This window comes from Leptopilina boulardi, unplaced genomic scaffold (genome assembly GCF_019393585.1).
Source record: "Leptopilina boulardi isolate dan_hultmark-lab unplaced genomic scaffold, ZJU_Lbou_2.1 LbouV2_90, whole genome shotgun sequence".
NCBI lineage: Eukaryota > Metazoa > Arthropoda > Insecta > Hymenoptera > Figitidae > Leptopilina > Leptopilina boulardi.
Window position 1 is genome coordinate 376285 of NW_026138039.1, and position 18664 is coordinate 394948.

At 30.3% G+C, this 18664-nt stretch overlaps 1 protein-coding gene across 5 annotated transcripts in view; it reads left to right on the top strand.

Annotated features, from left to right (window-relative positions):
• LOC127290860 (uncharacterized) overlaps window positions 1–18664 on the top strand; it is a 108725-nt gene that overhangs the window by 70461 nt on the left and 19600 nt on the right. For all 5 annotated transcript variants that reach the window (XM_051319669.1, XM_051319667.1, XM_051319668.1 and 2 more), the window contains 2 exons: window positions 11971–12148; window positions 12225–12416. In XM_051319669.1, coding sequence (XP_051175626.1) covers window positions 11971–12148; window positions 12225–12416 — 370 coding nt within the window. The remainder of the gene's footprint in view (window positions 1–11970; window positions 12149–12224; window positions 12417–18664) is intronic.

Genomic DNA, 18664 nt, shown 5'->3' on the forward strand with positions numbered 1-18664 from the left:
TCTCTCTAATATAACCAATTTTGCCTTTTATTAAATATAACCAATTTTGTCTGTAATTCAATACAACCAATTTTACCTTTTATTAAAAATAACCAATTTTTCCTTTAATTCAATACAATTAATTTGACCTTTTACTAAATATAACCAATTTTTCCTTTAATTCAATATAACCAATTTTTACTTTAATCCATTATAATCAATTTTGCCTTTTATCCAATAAAACTACCAAATATCCAAAAGAATGAGAGAACTATGAGTAACTATGAATCAGTAACTACTGATCAGCCAATAAGAGCAAAAAGGACACTCTTATATGAGTAATCAGTAGTTCATTACAAATAAGATATATACGTATTTATACCTAGTAAAAAAAAAGAATTAGGAGTAAGCGAAAAGAATTGATGGTAACTTAAGTTGAATGCAGCTTGGCGAAAAAACCGAGTTGGAACGTTACGGTGAATTATTTTTTTCTTACCGTGAATTCTTTTCTCTTAAACATTTGAATTGACGTTTGTTTATTCGAGTTTGCATTATAAATGAATAAGAATAAATGTTTCGAAGTCTAAAAAAGCCGATTTGGAATAAGAAATATATAATTTTTCAAAAAGAAATAAAAGTGATAGATTTACCGACAATTTTACCATGTGAGTACTGCTCATATGGTAAATTTATCATATGAACACTACTCACTTGATAAAATCGTCGGTGATTCTGTCACACTTCGCTTTCATTTATTTTTTTTAAATTATATATTTCTTATTCCAAATCGGCTTTTTTAGACGTCGAAGCATTCATTTTATTCATTTATAATGCAAACTCGAATAAACAAACGTCAATTCAAATGTATAAGAAAAAAGAATTCACGGTAAGAAAAAAATAATTCACCGTAACGTTCCAATTCGGTTTTTTCGCCAAACCAAATTCAGCTATCAACTATCTTCAAAAATTTTAGCCACATTGATTCATTATTTACAAAGAAAATTGAAAAAAACTGTTTTTGACGTTACGGAGTAAATTTTTTCTTGAAATCGAGTTGAAATACAATGCTGATTTTTATACAGCGTGTTCCAAAAGTATGGAAACTTGCAAATATCTCGAAAAGTACTAATTTTTGTAATAAATGTTCCAGACAAAAGTTGTTCCAAACAAAAAGATGTACATCTTTGAAACGAAAAAATTGGGCCCGGAGCCCAAAGTTGGGCCCTACAATGAAAAAAGTGGTTTTCTTAAATGAGACCACTAATTTTCAGTATCAAATTCGTAATCCCCATGAAATTCTGCGTTTAGACGTGTGGTACAGATAAATAAATTTTTAAATATCGCATCTTGGAGGGATTTTGAGATCATAGGATTAGAAATTGGAAGCTAATTTTCAAATTGGGCATAGAGCACAATGTAAGATTCCGCCGCCCAATGTGAGGCCCACGGTAAAAAAAATAGTTGTCTTAAATAAAACCCATTAATTTTCAGTATCCAATTCGTAATCCCCATGAATTTCTTGGTTTAGACTTGCAGTAAAAATGTCAAAAATATTGGGCCCAATGTCTGGGATTAGGCCCAACATTTTTCGTTAAATAAATAAATTTAAAAAATCGCATCTTTAGGAGTTTTTGGGGTCACAGGATTAGAAATTCGAAGCTAATTTTTAAATTGTACACAAAGCCCAATGTAAGATTCTGCGGCCCAATGTGAGGCCCACATTAAAAAAAATTAGTTGTTTCAATAAAACCCACTAATTTTCAGTATCTATTTCAGAATCGTTATGAAATTCTGGGTTTAAACTTGTAGAACAAAAGCCAAAAAATATTGGCCCCAATGCCTGGGATTGGGCTCGACATTTTTTGACAAATTAATAAATTTATAAAATCGCATCTTTTGGAGTTTTTGGGGTCACAGGATTAGAAATTCAAAGCTACTTTTCAAATTGGGCACAGAGCCCAATGTAAGATTCTGCAGCCCAATGTGAGGTCTACAGTAAAAAAACTAGTTTCCTTCCATTTCGTAATCGTTCTGAAATTCTGGGCTTAGACTTGTGGTACAAATTCCACAAATATTGGGCCCTCACATTGGGGTGCAGAATCTTACATTGGGCTCTATGCTCAATTTGAAAATTAGCTTCCAATTTCTAATCCTGTGATCTCAAAATCCCTCCAAGATGCGATTTTTTAAAATTTATTTATCTGTTGATAAATTTTGGACCCAATATCTTGGATTGGGCCCAATATTTTGGGCACTTATATCACATGTCTGAACGCAGAATTTCATGCGGATTACGAATTTGATACTGAAAATTAGTGGTCTCATTTAAGAAAACCACTTTTTTCATTGTAGGGCCCAACTTTGGGCTCCGGGCCCAATTTTTTGGTTTCAAAGATGTACATCTTTTTGTTTGGAACAATTTTTGTCCTGAACATTTTTTACAAAAATTCGTACTTTTCGAGATATTTGCAAGTTTCCATACTTTTGGAACACCCTGTATAGATAGGATAGTTTTAAAAAAAAGTGTAATTGTTACTTCGTTTACACATGTTTTTAAGTATAATATCCAATAATTTAAAATATTTTAAAATTTTACAAAAAATTTTTATTTAAATAATTTCTTGCGATTGCTCAATTTAAACAGTGGGACATTAAACACTGGGACAGGCAAAAATTTAAGTTTATGAAACGTGGATTTTGGCAACACTAATTATAAGTTGTGTCAGCTATACGCATGCGCATTTATACTTACACAGCGACTAAAAATGTGATTTTTTTATGCTAAAAACATTAAAAAATTCAAAATTTATAATTATTACAATTATTGTTCGACAACGTTTAAAAAATAACACTTGATAAGAGAACGACTATTCAAATTTTCCTCCAAAATTTTTTTAGGTTATGACCAAATTATGACGTATGATCAGCAGTACTGTAAACGTAAGAAAAAATAGTAGCAATTTTTCATATGAAACTTGACATCGTATTATAAAAATGTAAAATATTATTAAATTATGAGTGTTTTGCAACATTTGTTAACGTTATTTAATGCAAAACATATATATTTATAAAGTATGAAGCAGAATATTATTATTGAAACAATTATTCATTATTTAATAATAGGTGTCCCACTGTTTAACACAAACCTTCAAAACAAGAAGAATGTATCAAGTTCCAAAAACTTGAAATTTTTCTATTTAATCACAATATAATTTAAATAGAATATATGCATTATGTAGAAAAGAGTTCAAACTTTATGGTAATACCAAAAAGTGTCCGAAAATATATAAAATTGACATATTAATATGTCTTTGAAAAAAAGTGTTCTTATGCCATTTTGAATTGTCTAGATAGAGAAACGCAATGTTAAACAAAGAAGTACTTATGTTATATACCTTGGTGTAAGAAAGAAAGTTATGCGTTACCTATTCAGTTTTAGACTTTCTTTATAGTTTTTTCACGTGATAAAGGGAGAAAGAAATAATTACCTGGGTCCTCAGAGTTATTAATTAATCCTCTTTAACAGATTGCAGGTCAAGCGAACCCTTATTTGCAAAATAAAGATATATCTTTCTCTCTCCATAACTTGTTCTCTCTGTCACCGAAAACCCAGCAAGGGTCCGGACGGAATGAGTGAATAATTGAATGAATACCAAGATTATTATAGTTAACTAGCTAAAAGAAACGCGCGTGGTATCTATAATTTTTTATAAAAAATTAAAAATTAATTTTTATTTGACGTACAGTTATTGGAATTTTGATCTCACAAAAATAATAATATTATTTTTGTAATCGTTACTGTATTACTATTTCAACATTATGGTGTTATAATAATATAATACCAACTATTGCACAGTCAATATGACCTTTAAATTTTGTACTGAAATAAAGATTATATGCTACGATAATCGAATTGTCAGCAATACATTTAATTGACCCATCTCAGGATCCATGTAGGGTGAATTCCTATTTTGTTTACCACAAGGCCCATGAACTTAAAATCGCTTTACAATGTTAAAAAGTTCTGGATTCTTTATTTCGTCTGTGATTTCAGCACATATCATTTTATTTAAAGTTTCTGAATCGCAAATTTGTGTATGTAAACATATAGTTAAACGCACATGTGGCAATCCACGCTTTTTTCTTCTCTTTGAAAGACGATACATATAAAATTGTAAATGAATAAAATTATAAGTACCTTGAGTATGCTTAAGGTTAACAGTCCATCTAGGATCACCATAAGGAAACATTGTAGGATATGTCATGAGATTAAAATTTTCCTTAACAATAAAACTAGATATTATTTTATTATTTCCTGTTGTGTATACTGAATTTACATCAACATGTAAATCCCTCTTCAAATTCTGTAGATAATTGCTTTATCTTTCATGACAAATTTTTTTCTTTGGGTATTTTCTTTTCATTCTCAGTTTCAGTAGACAGAACTCTGTTGTAATTTTTACTGGGAAAAGTCTTTAATAAATATGAAAGGTTTAGTTCATCATTTTGAAGTTCTTTAGCTCGATTTATGAAAAGACAATTCCAATGATTCTCTACAAATCGAAATCCTAATATTAGACATTCTAACTGCCGGAAAATGAATGAATTAATTGTTTTCAAAAAATGGTATCAAATGCTTCCTCATTATATTATTATCAGTTTCATAAATTAATCTTTTAATTTACACTGTTAACCAATACAGATGTTGCAAATGCTATTTCATATACTTCACACTTAACTGTACCAATCGGCTGTTGATCAACACCTACAAAAAATTCTGTTGGTTTAAAAGGGAAAAATCTAATTAAATATTCTATTTGATGAATATTCAAACACCCTGCATTAAGGCTATCAAAAATATAAATTCTTACTCCATCGTAATAAACACAAATCCAATGACTAGAATTGTTATTACCGCTAAAAACTATTTGAATATGTTTATCTCTTTCTCCAATTGGAACAATTAAATCAAGCATTTGTAAATACAAAGTACTTTGCATAATGAAAAAAGAATTTGAATCATTTTTTAATAATTCTTGAAATTTATACATATGCATATCATTTAACATTTCATTTACATTTTCAATATTTTTAAAATCTTTATTACTTAAAATAAAATACTCTTTTATGTTCGACATGGTATCCTTCTTGAACTTTTAAACTGACGATAAAGCCAATTTTCAAAACTAATCGCTTATTTTAGTTTCTTGCTTTAAAAAAATTAACTGACATGTGTTTCACCTATAAAATATTTCATTTACTATAATTTAGCTAACTAATGCAACAATGATAGTCTTTTCTGAACGTGAATTAGCGTTGTTTCATCTTTTTCCACATTACATCATTTTCGAGAATGATTATTATTTAACTTATTTTCCTCTGCACTTTTTATTAATATTATCCTTAAAATCCAAATATCTTTAATGCTAAAATTATTTAATACCAAAAAATTTTTCCAAAAGCCAGCTGCCACTATTATCAAACAATGAATATTTTTGTTGCATTATCAAAACATATTCAATACCAATGTTATCCAATATCTTTCTTATTCTCAAAAATGTAATATCTTTAATGCCAATGTTATCCAATACCAAAAAAAACTAAATAAATTGAAGTATTTTTTATATGAAACATTTAAGACAACCAAAAGAAACAAATATCTTCTATACCAATATTATGCAATATCCTTTTTTTATGCATAAAAAAATTATTCAATAATCAATGTTTTATCCTTAAAATACATATATAATTATTAATACTATACAAAAATAGGAATTTATTTTTTTGGCCCAATACAAAAATGAAAAAGACAAATATAATATAAGAAGATTCAACACATGCAGTAAGTTATTGATCGACAAATTGCAGAAAAATATTATAAACTATATAATAATTAAGTAAAAAGGAGTAAAGTATTAATAGGAACCTGAATGAACCTGAATGTCCACCTGAACGCGTGGACAGGAGAACTAGGAGGAGGAGAATGGAATGAAGAAGAGGAAAAGAACACTAGAAATTCAAGACATAAAGAAGTGGACAAGGAGGGAATGAAATTGATCAGCACTATCGAGGAAATGGGATGGAATATATGTAACGGAAATGTAACAGGGGACAGACATGGAGAATATACGTATGTGGGGAAAGGAAGTACGGTTATTGATTATGTGTTAGTAGATGACAAAGTAAAGGGAAGTATAGCCAGTATGGAAGTAGGAAGGGAAATTGGATCGGATCACTACCCACTTATAGTACAAATAGAAGGGACAGGGAGAAGGAAGGACCGAGTAGATAGGAGCAGAGAACAAAGACGAGAAGAAATTAAGATGGGTAGGTGGGAGATTGGGTCGTTACTAGAATTTGAGGATAGAATGAAGAAAGAGTGTTTAGACTGGTCAGGGAAGGAAGATGTGAACGAGAAATTGGGCAAAATAAGAGAGTGTATAAATAAGGTCAAAAAAGAGACGGAAATAAGTGAAGTGGAAAGAATAGGTGGCAGGAGATGGAGGGATGAGGAATGCAAACAGAGTAAGGAAAGGATGAGAGGATACATCAGGGAGTGGAGAGAAGGGAGGATGGAGAGAAAAGAGTACAATGAGAGGCACAGGGATCACGCTAAGCTTATAAAACGAAAAAGGGAAGAAGAAAACAAAAAATTTATAGAAGTGGAAAAGGCAATTAAAGATGGAAGAGAGTGGGAAGTCATCAATAGAGAGCGAAATAGGAGGATAGTAATAAATAAAGAAATAAAAATGCCAGAATGGACGAAATTCTTCAAAGATATGAGCGGAGGGGTGGAAAAGAGAGTTAGAGGGGAAGGCAGAAAGATAATAGAAAATGATGGGGAAGAGGAAATAAGTAGAGAAGAGGTAGTAGGGGCTATAGGAAAATTAAAAAGGAATAAGGCAGCAGGGCATGATGTGATAGAAGCAGAGAGTTTGAAATATGGAGGAGAAGTGGTAGAAGAGCAGTTATGTAGTATAATGAACAGTGTATGGAAAGGAGAAGGATGGCCTGAAGAATGGAAAACGGGAATTATAGTGCCTTTGGTGAAAAAAGGGGAGGGAAAGAAAATTGATGATTACAGAGGAATAACGTTGATGCCAGTTGCATACAAAGTGTATGTTGAAATATTAAGAGGAAGGTAGGAAAGGAATGTAAAGAGAATGCGAGGTATACCACACAATCAGGCAGGTTTTAGAAGAGGAATGGGAACTATGGAGCATATATACACTGTAAATTATGTGGTGAATAGGAAGTTAAAGGAAAATGGAGGGAAGATGGTGGCTACATTCGTTGATTTTAAAGGAGCGTTTCCATCGGTAAATAGAAAAATATTGTGAAAAGCGCTGAAAGAGAGAGGGATAAATGACGGATTGGCAGAGAGAATACAAGAGCTGTATATGGACGTAAGGGCGTGGGTTAGAGTGGGTGGGAGGTTAGGAGAGGAATTTTGGATAGGAAGAGGTTTCATGCAGGGATGCCCGTTGAGTCCAATTCTCTTCAGTTTGTTAATAGCGGACATGGAGGAGAGACTGCAAAAGAGAGAGAAAGGTGGTGTGATCCTAGGCAGAGGAAGAGTGTATTCGTTAGCGTATGCAGATGACGTAGTATTGATGGCGGAGAATGAGGCAGGAATGAAGTTTATGTTGAGTGAGTTTGAAAAGTATGCGTCTAATAAAGGTCTATGGGTAAATGCGAAAAAAACGAAGGTCATGAGATTCAGGAATAGAAGAAGGAGAGAAAAAAAAGTGTGGAAGATAAATGGAAGAATGGCAGAGGAAAAGGATGAATTTTGTTATTTAGGGTTTTGGTTTAGTAATAATGGAAGACATGAATTGAATGTGAGAAGAAGGGTAGAAAGAGCATGCAAGAGTATGGGGCAAGTATGGGGAATAGGGAAGAGAAGGTTTAAGGATGATTGGAAGAAAAGAGTGTGGTTGTTTGATGTATTAGTGTGGTCGATTGTGAGTTATGGTGTAGAAGTGTGGGGATGGAAAGAATGGAAGAATGTGGAAAGGATGCATGAGAGGTTTCTCAGATGGGTGATGGGGGTGAGTGCAAATTGCCCAGGATACATGTTAAGAGAAGAGTTAGGTAGTGAAAAAATGGTGGTGCGGCAAAGGAGGAGAGCTTGGCGGTTGGAGGAAAAAAAATGAGACTAGAAAGAGGAAATGAATGGACGCATTTGTGTTGGAGGATGGTTAGAGAGGAAGAGAGGAGAAGTGAGAAAGAATGTACAGTATGGGAAAGAGAGAGACAGGAAGCGTTAAGAGAGGGAATGAATGGGGGGCGTGGATGGATGGAAATGAGCATAGGGTGGGTGGACAAGGATGAAAAGGATAGATGGGGTAAGATAATGGGGTCCAGATACAACGCATGGTATAAAATGGTGAAGGAGGAAGGAATGCCTGAATATTTGAAAAAAAGAGCAAGAGAAAGTAAGTGGTGTAGAGTGATGAGATTTAGAATAGGGGAAGGAATGGGAGTGTGTAAATATTGGAAGGCTGTGCAAGAAAAGCTATGTAGAGTGTGTGGGTATGAGGAGGAAGATTGAGGACACGTGTTGGAAAGATATGCAAAAGGAATGGATGAGAATATTGGGGTAGATGAGAGGGTTGTATGGATATTGGATAGAAGTGGGCAAGGAGAAAAGTGGATGAAGGATTTGGAAAGAGTGAGAGAGGGACAGGGTAAAGTTTAAAATTCAAAGTGGGTGGGCGATTACGACATAATTTTATAATTGTATATGAAGAGTAAAAGCCAGAAGTCAAGAGGAACGGGAAACGGAAGCCCGGGCACAGGCAGAATAGAATAAGTTTAGAATAAAATGTAATTAGGTTAATTTTAAGTTATGCGTGCGATTAGGTTTAAATAGTACTAAGATCATATACAATAATAAAAAAATTTTCCCTCAACCCAAGGCTGTTTGGACGAATCGAGCGATCACGGATTGGGTCCTGTAAAGGGAAGTGGTATACCTTCACTCTATCGGCCTGTCCCGGACTCAGACCTCGAGTAAGTCAATTACAGCGGTGAGCCTGTGTAGCGTTCTCGGGCTTGATGACAATATTATTTTATGACGCTTAATGAGTTTTTCAAAAAAATTATAAAATTTTTAAATATAAACATTGTTTAATTTATTTTGATATATTCGTTTTCCTCAGTACTTCACGATTACGAGCATATATTGCTCCAATAATAATAAATGTTAATATTCAAAAGTTTTATAATTTTAGTTCAATTCAATAAGCCTATATGATGTGTTGTAAATCGATTTAACCCAAAGGTGCTGGCACAAAAAATTTTCTTCTTGCTTTTTATTCTCCAGTACATATAACCACATGGTGATTGTTCGAACCGGGCTGGTAAAGTAGGGGACACAACTTCACCTTTCAGGACAGTATTTAAAAGGTCATATACCATCTTACGAACCCTCAACTGAAAGCTGTTTTGACAAAACAAATTTCAGGTAGAAACCTTCGAGAACCCTTATTATCAAAGTAAAGATATATATGTATGTATAATGTAATAATAATGAGAAAATTCAAGTACTAAGAAAATGTGAATGAATGAAGGAATGAATACAAAGATTATTATTCTATAATTGTTATTCCTTTGTAAAAGTCATACAAAAAAAATTATGTTAAAACTTGTCAATAAAATAATTATCAAAACATTTATCGCATATTGATGAAAATATTTAAAAAATAATAATTAAGTTAATTTTGAAAGTCCTAAGTACACCGCTTTTCCGCCAGAGGCGTCATAATCGATGATATCTAATATGCAATTTCGGATCAATTAATTCTCCTATAATAGGGCTATGTTTTTAACAACAGTATCTCTATTTCTAATAAGATTCACTCAGAATATCCCAGCATTCTTAGTAACACTCGAATCTCGATAAAAATGGTTCGATTGAAATCTAACGAGTGAAAAGATAAACATTGGTTTTAAAACACTTTTTTCTCAAAAAGCGGACATTTTTTTTAATAACAAGGATTCTTATTTTGTAAATTTCTTAAATCCGAAAGATTGTGTAAATCTATACATAAACGCGATTTTAAAACGAAAAGTTAGAAATTAATATAATAACAGCTGCGACGTTATGCTCCTTGCATGCTTCTGCCACCTAACGGATGCAGGACGTAATAAAGCTAAAATTATACATTTTACAATAATTGTACAAGTTTTTTTAAAAAAGTAAATCAAATCACAAATAAAAAATTTCAAGGGTGATTTCTACCTCTAAAATAGTGTCTGGTGGAAAACAAAAGACGAAGAAAAAAATATTTTTCGAAAAAATACAAAAATGTTAAGAAACTTATTTAAAAAAATTATAAATTTTTAAAAAAATTTCTGACACATTAGATCTGCCATTTAAAATTTTTAAAAACTGACTTCAGATTCTTGATCAGCGACCCCGAAATTACCCGACTAACGATTTAAAAGCGAATCCGATGAGTTTTTATTTTCTCGTCTGCCATATTGGATTCGCCATTTTGAATTTTTAAAAACGGATATTATATTCGTAATCAGCAACCTCGAAAACCCCCGAGTAACAAGTTTAAGGCGAATTCAATGAATTTTGAAAAATGTCTGCCATTTTTGATCCGCCATTTTGATATTTTTGAACTTTTTCAAATATCATTTAAGGCTGTATAGAACACGTATCAAAAAGCATGTTTTCTGACATACTAAATTTTTTTTTGTTATCAATTCCACATTTATTTAGCAACAAATAGAATATTTTTTTGCTCCACGACTGCTGTGGATAGACGTACAAGTCCGCTATTTTGGATTTTTTAAAAATGTCATAGATTAAAAAATATAGGCTTTAAGCTTTAATTTAAGCCCTTGTTGAAATTTTTTCGTTGAAACCAAAAATGGACAGATATGGGGTAAAATTTGACAAAGAATGCCATATACGAAAAAGAGATTATTTTCGGTGTACGGAACCCTCGAATTAGTGCGAGTGCAACTCGCACTTGTTTTGGAATAAATCGATTTACACTTACTAATATAATAACTTGTTTTCATTGAGAAAACCAAAATAAATGTATATAATAAAAGTAAAAAACATAATTTTTTTATAAGTGCCCAGATAGCACAACAATTTGTCACAATTTTGCAGCAAGTTTTATTTTCCAAAAAATTGCATTTACAAATTTAAGAAAATTTTCCGTATCATTTTTCATCAAATTGTTTTTGAAATTCTGCAGAAAACTCATTCAGCTTTTTTACAGTGATTTTGCAGCAAGTTTACACTGCAAAGTTTAAAAAGGGTGGACATATCGATATTTGCCACAGTTTTGCAGCAAGTTGGCAATGCAAACTTGCAATTTGGCATTGCCAACTTGCTGCAAAATTGTGACAAATTGTTGTGCTATCTGGGTGGATTAAGAATATATTTAGAATCTGTGAATTATGCGTATTGTAAGAGTAAACAAATACAAATATATTGTTAATAAAAAGTTGAGAAAAATTCGATCCTTGGAAGGAATGAAATAACATAAAAATTGTATGTTATTAATATTGTTCATTGTCACAAAACAAGAAACGACGTTTCGATGACTTGGTTCGTCATCATCTTCAGGTTAAACTTACAAAAAATTAATTGAACCGTTACATCTTAGCGTTAAAATTTTATTTTACACAGACTATGCTGGCACGTCAGGTCTTGACGATACCGATCTATAAACCTGACGTGCCAGCATAGTCTGTGCAAAATAAAATTTTAACGCCAAGATGTAATGGTTCAATTAATTTTTTGTAAATTTAACCTGAAGATGATGACGAACCAAGTCATCGAAACGTCGTTTCTTGTTTTGTGACAATGAACAATATTAATAACATACAATTTTTATGTTATTTCATTCCTTCCAAGGATCGAATTTTTCTCAACTTTTTATTAAACATTCCGGAAGGGAAAATCCTTACTCTACAAATATATTGTTATTTAGAAGTTGAAAATAAATTTTTTGATTACAGTTATTCTTACAACGCAGTTCATTTTGCATTATGCCACATATATAGCGGCGAAAGTAACATTCCTGATACCATAAGTATTATGGAATTGGCAACATTATCAGACATGCTTTGCTTAGAAGGTCTCAAGGAAGTAATAGGATACACTCTTAAAGTGAAATATTGCCACTTATTTCATAAAGTAAGTATTTCCATTAAAAATGGCAAATATTTAATATTCAGACTTTTTTTAATCTGAATTTAAAAATTTTTTACAGCCTTGTCAAGTTTGTGCTGTAGGAGTTTTGGAGTGTATGCCTCTTGCTGCAGCTTACGGCTTAGATGAATTGTACCGAAAATCCCTGAAATGGGTTACTCGACATTTCGTGAGGATTTGGCCTTGCAAAGCTTTTGCTACTTTGCCCAGAGAACTCATGGATAAATGTTATCATCAGCACATTGTTCATATGGTACTTTTTTATTCGATATATATAAGGTGGTTAGGCAACACGGTGTGTCTGAAGCAACTTTAATTGACAGTGTTTTGCATATGAGATTTTTTTGTAGTTTATTATTCCAACGCCCCCTACAAAAATATTAAGACCCTAAACGTAAGTATACGTTGGTTGCTTTTAAAGAAAAGTGATTTCTCTGGCGGATTTGATTTACCCAAGTTCGACCCAGCTGGAGCGAATCTAAGTCAGATTTGGGTAATTATCAAAACAAAGCTTTTAATTGATGAAAATATTTAAAAATAAGTATTGGGAGGGTAAATGAACATTTATAGAGTTAATTTTTGCAAGAATTTCAATTATTAAAGTGATAAACAATTAATAGTCACTTGATTTGTGCAAGTGGTACATAGGTATAAGCACAACAATCAAATAATGTCAATTTAAAAAATTAAATAATTTCTCAATTTTAACTTTTTTACACCACGAGCAGACATTTTTCTTTCTGTAATGGGGAGGAGTTTAAATCTTAATTTTTAAGGCAAAAAAACTACACCTTTTATTTAGGGGATGGGACTAAATATTGTCAAAATAAAAAAATTAAATTTTTTCTTTATTTTTGATTTTTGATCACATGAATAGAAATCTTTCTTTCTACAGTGGGAAGGAGTTTAAATCTTAATTTTTATTGGCAAAAAATCTTCATTTTTTATTGAGGCGATGGAACTAAATATTGTAAAAACTAAAAAAATTAAATTTTTCTCCATTTTTAATTTTTTAAGCCACAAATAAAAAATTATTCTTTCTGCAGGGAGGAGGAGTTTAAGTCCTAATTTTTATTGGCCTCCCCTTTACAGAAAGAAAAATGTCTGCTCGTGCACTGAAAAAAAATAGTATTGAATCAAGAAAATTTTACTTGCTTCAAGTAAACCGTGGAATTGAATAGGGACAAGTCAATTACGGCATTGGTTCAAGTAAACGATTGTCTTGAGATAGTATATATTTGGGACGAGAGCATATATTCTTGATCCAAGAAAATATGGAATTCGAGCAATATATTAATCAACTTGTAACAAATGTGAAATACATTAAAGGAAGAAAATATTTTCTTGTTCTGAGAATATATGTAGTCAAATCAATTGTTTCATTTGATTCATTGAAATCTTTGCAATATTGGATCAAGTAAGAGAAGATTTAAATCAAAATATTATTTATATTGTGAGGAGACCATATGTTCTTGGTCCAAGAAAATATGGAATTCGTCTAAGAAGTTTATTGACTTCTAAGAAATGTAAAATATATTAACTCAAGAAAATATTTTCTTGACTTGAGAAAACTTATGGAGTTGAACCAAAAAAATATTTTTCCAATACAAGTAAATATTTACTTGAATTTACCCCTTCCTTATCCCACCATGTCTAATTCTTAAGTCAAACATTTTTATTTATTATTAACATTCATATTTTTTATTATTTATTTAAATAATGTTTATTTTACATACACATTTATATTTAATTAATACTTAACACAACTAAAACAAGTATACCTTGAATGAAAATTTTTCACGGTCCGAGGAACTGAACCCGAGTTGCGCGCACCAAAGGCAGTAACGTAGACCACTATGCCATCCTGACTCAATTGATGGTTTTCAAAAACTCCTATGTAAGATTCACATCCATTTGGAGAGAAATATTTTCTTGGATCAAGAATACGGGATTTGTATTAAGTAAAAAATTAATTCAAAGCAAATGCATAAAACTATTTGATTCAAGAAATGGAAATTCTTCAGACAATATTTTATTATTTTGCTTAATAACCTAATATGTATTCTTGATTGAATACTTTTTGGTACTTCGGGAAAATAAAATATTGGGTTGCGATAATAACATATTTACTTCTGCCAAATACTAAATTCTTAATTCAAGAACTATGCGTTAATCAAGTTAATTAATTAAATAAAAAATATTTTCAAGGAAACAAAAAAATGATTTCCTTCAAGATTATATCACTATTTCAACTGAAAAAATAAATTATTTCATTTAAGATAATATAATATTATTTCTAGAAATTGAATGTTCTTGAAACAATATAATATGAAAATGCTTAAAGTATATTAAACACTTGGATTGATTAATGTTTAATTCAATTTAATTCTTTGTCACTCACTACAAAAAAACTTGAAACGAAATTTATCTGCATAAAAAGGCACACGCAGCTGTTTGTGACTTTACGTAGCTGATGCGCGCGCAGTGAACGCTCGTAGTAAATCAGCGTGCTTAAGTTTGGAAAAAATATTTCTTTGATTCAAAGAAATTTTTCTTTAGATTAAACATGTCTGTTAAAAAAATTTCTTCAGTTCAAAACGTTCCAAAATCATTTTTTCTTAAAATCAATTAAATTTTTCTATTAAATAAATTTTATTTTTGACTTAATAAGTGATTTTATAAAATGATTTCTTTGATTCAATCAAATCATTTTTATGTGTGTAGATAATCGTATTTTTCAATAATGAGTATTCTTAATCAAATAGCGTTACTTTTCAGATACGCAGAAAAATATTTTTCCTATTCTAATAACAATATTTTCTTTATATATGTACGTGTACTTACTGAACAACTCGAATAAATAAATTAGGGAATCAAACTTATAATATGTATACAAGTTTATATTATTGCTTCAGGAAAATTGCTTGATTGCATCACTTAATTCGACCGAAAAAATAAATTATTTCAATTAAGGGAATATAATATTTATTCAAGAAATTCAATGTTTTTGAAACATGATAATATAGAAATGCACTAAGAACAATGAAAATTCAATTTAATTAACGTTTATTTCAAACAATATAATTTTTTATCAGGTTTAAACAAACATTTAATTACCCAATGGGAAAAATACCATTGGCGTATTAATGGCCCAATAATGGGAGCCAGGGATGCCAATATAATTCCAATAATGGCACCCAATAATGGACCATTATTGGTAAAGTCATGGGCTGTCCACGCCGATGCCAATGATTGGCAACCATCATTGGCAAATTATTGGCAACCAATAATTAGCCAATATTAAAAATTTTAATAATAATTTAAAAAATCAATAATTTAAAAAAAAATTTATATTTTTATTATTTTTTAATAGTTATTATTATTATTATTTTATTTTTAATAATTAAATTAAAATAAAAAAATGGTCATCAAAGTATTAGTGAAACTATTTCTTCCAAAAAAGAGTTTGTCTCAAATCCAATTAATAGGAGAGACATCGGGCAGAAAAAAATTTCGACGAGAAAAAAATTTTAGATCACTGCTTATATACCAATCAAGTGGCATCTCAACTGCGAGAAACAGTGATGTTCGCCCTCCCTTTGCGGCGTTGAGTGAACTAAAGTCCAGAGCTGAGCCATCAGCGCAGCGCGGGAACATTTGAAAAATTTGATTTTATTAGATATTTTATTTTAAATATGACAAATAATTAACTTAATAAATAATTAATGTCATTAATAATTATTAATAACATAATGTCATACTTAATAATTCGTTAATTATTATAAAATAAAATATCTAATAAAATCAAATTTTTTAAATGTTCCCGCGCTGCGCTGATGGCTCAGCTCTGGACTTTAGTTCACTCAACGCCGCAAAGGGAGGGCGAACATCACTGTTTCTCGCAGTTGAGATGCCACTTGATTGGTATATAAGCAGTGATCTAAAATTTTTTTCTCGTCGAAATTTTTTTCTGCCCGATGTCTTTTCTATTAATTGAATTTGAGACAAACTCTTTTTTGGAAGAAATAGTTTCACTAATACTTTGATGACCATTTTTTTATTTTAATTTAATTATTAAAAATAAAATAATAATAATAATAATAACTATTAAAAAATAATAAAAATATAAATTTTTTTTTAAATTATTGATTTTTTAAATTATTATTAAAATTTTTAATATTGGCTAATTATTGGTTGCCAATAATTTGCCAATGATGGTTGCCAATCATTGGCATCGGCGTGGACAGCCCATGACTTTACCAATAATGGTCCATTATTGGGTGCCAATGGTTTTTTCATTGGCTCCCATCATTGGGCCATTAATACGCCAATGGTTACTCGTGGCAGTTTCCCATTGGGTATATTAATCTTCTTATTTTCTTGGCTCAAAACTATAAGTGTTGGATTAAGTAAAAAATATTTTAAAGGAAACAAAAAATTGATTTGATTCAATTGTATGACTTAATTATACTGAGAAAATTAATTATTTTAATTAAGAGAATATAATATTCTTTTAAGAAATTCCATGTTTTTGAAACACGATTATATAGAAATGCACTAAGTAGATAGAATATTTAGTTTAATTCGTGTTTATTTCAAGCAATATAACTTTTTATATAATTTAAACAAATATTTAGTTATATTAATATTCTGATTTTCTTGTCTCAAGACTATGAGTGTTGGATTAAGTAAAAACTGTTTTTAAAGTGAACAAAAAAGTGATTTGATTCAAGAAACTAAACGACTCCACGTACTTTACTTAACATAAGAACATAATATTCTTGTCTCAATACTTTTTGGGACTTCGTGCAAGTAAAATATTTTTTTGAAAGAATAACATTATTTGCTTGTATGGAACTCACATTTTCTTATGTCAAGTACATTGCCCAATGCTAATAACTACTTGGCACAAGAAAATAAATTTCTTCCATTAAGATGATATTGGCTTGATTCAAGTAAAGTATCTCAAGTAAATGCATTTACTTGATTCAATGAACTTTTTTTTCAGTGTGGTGTAAAAAAGTTAAAATTGAGAAAATATTTACTTTTTTAAATTGACATTATTTGATTATCGTGCTTATACCTGTGTGCACCTTTTTCGGCATTTCTAAGAAAATTTTAATAAATTGATTATATTTTATGGTTAATAAAATAAATTTAATAAATTAAATTAAGATAATAATGAGATAGTTGTAATTAACAATTTGAATTTACCCGCCAGAAGAACATGCGCATTCATATTCGCGCACTTTTACCGTGTAGTCGGTTTAATAGAGTTCTTATCACTTTTAAGAAAACTGTTATTTTTTAATTAAATTGCAATTATTATGAACTGTGCTCGTTAAATAATAAAATAATTTAATAAAATTTGCAATTTCTATTAAATATAAATTATTCTTTCACACAATTTACACTAATTATTTGAAAATTTGGTAAAAACTGACGAGTTAAAATCTACACATACGTACCACTTGCACAAATCAAATGACTATTCATTCTTTATCACTTTAATAATTAAAATTCTTGCAAAAATTAACTCTATAATGTTCATTTACTCTCCCAATACTTATTTTTAAATATTTTCATCAATTAAAAGCTTTGTTATGATAATTACCCAAATCTGACTTAGATTCGCCCCAGCTGGTTCGAACTTGGGTAAATCAAATCCGCCAGGGTTTTATTATTTAAATTTTGAAACTCGTTACTCGAGGGTTGTCGAGGTCGCTGATCAGATTTTAAAAATACAATATGGCGGATTTAATATAGCAAAGTTTTTAAAACTAATACCATGATAGATGCGCCATTTTGAATTTTTTAAATTTCATAAGTGTACTTATGATTCTGTAAATAACACTAATAAAGAGCAACATTGACTTCAGTTTAACAAATAATCTTACTGCTCATTAATTTTTTTAAATATATTAGAAAAGTTGAACTTTTTTTACCCAAGTAGAACGTAATATTACAGTAATATTACAAAAAATTTCAAAAAACACTTAAAAATATTTGACTGATTAATTGTTATCTTTTTGTGTTTTATCATAAAAAAATTTGAAATTATTATGTATTTCAAATTAACGTGTAATATTAACCAGAAATACCATGAGGCGGACATTTTAATATTACATGCTACTTGGGTAGATTTTGTTAACAATTTCTTCCTTACAACGAATATGATGTCAGATTCATAATCAGTGACTCCGAAAACCTCCAAGTAACTAGTTTCCAGCGAATCTGATGATTTTTAAAAAATTTGGTTCCCATATTGGATCCGCCGTTTTGTATTTTTAAAATCTAACATGAAATTCCACTGTCATATTTCTATTGGAAACTTTATTTTCTTTTGTTATTCTTTTGTCCCAAAAACGATATTTTAACCAAATTTTGAAGGGGTGTATATAAACTTCACATTGTACATTTCTGAAGAGGAATATCCTTTACCGATTCAGAAATATTAATTTTCATATTAATTCTCATATAAAATGCATGGGGATATGGGAT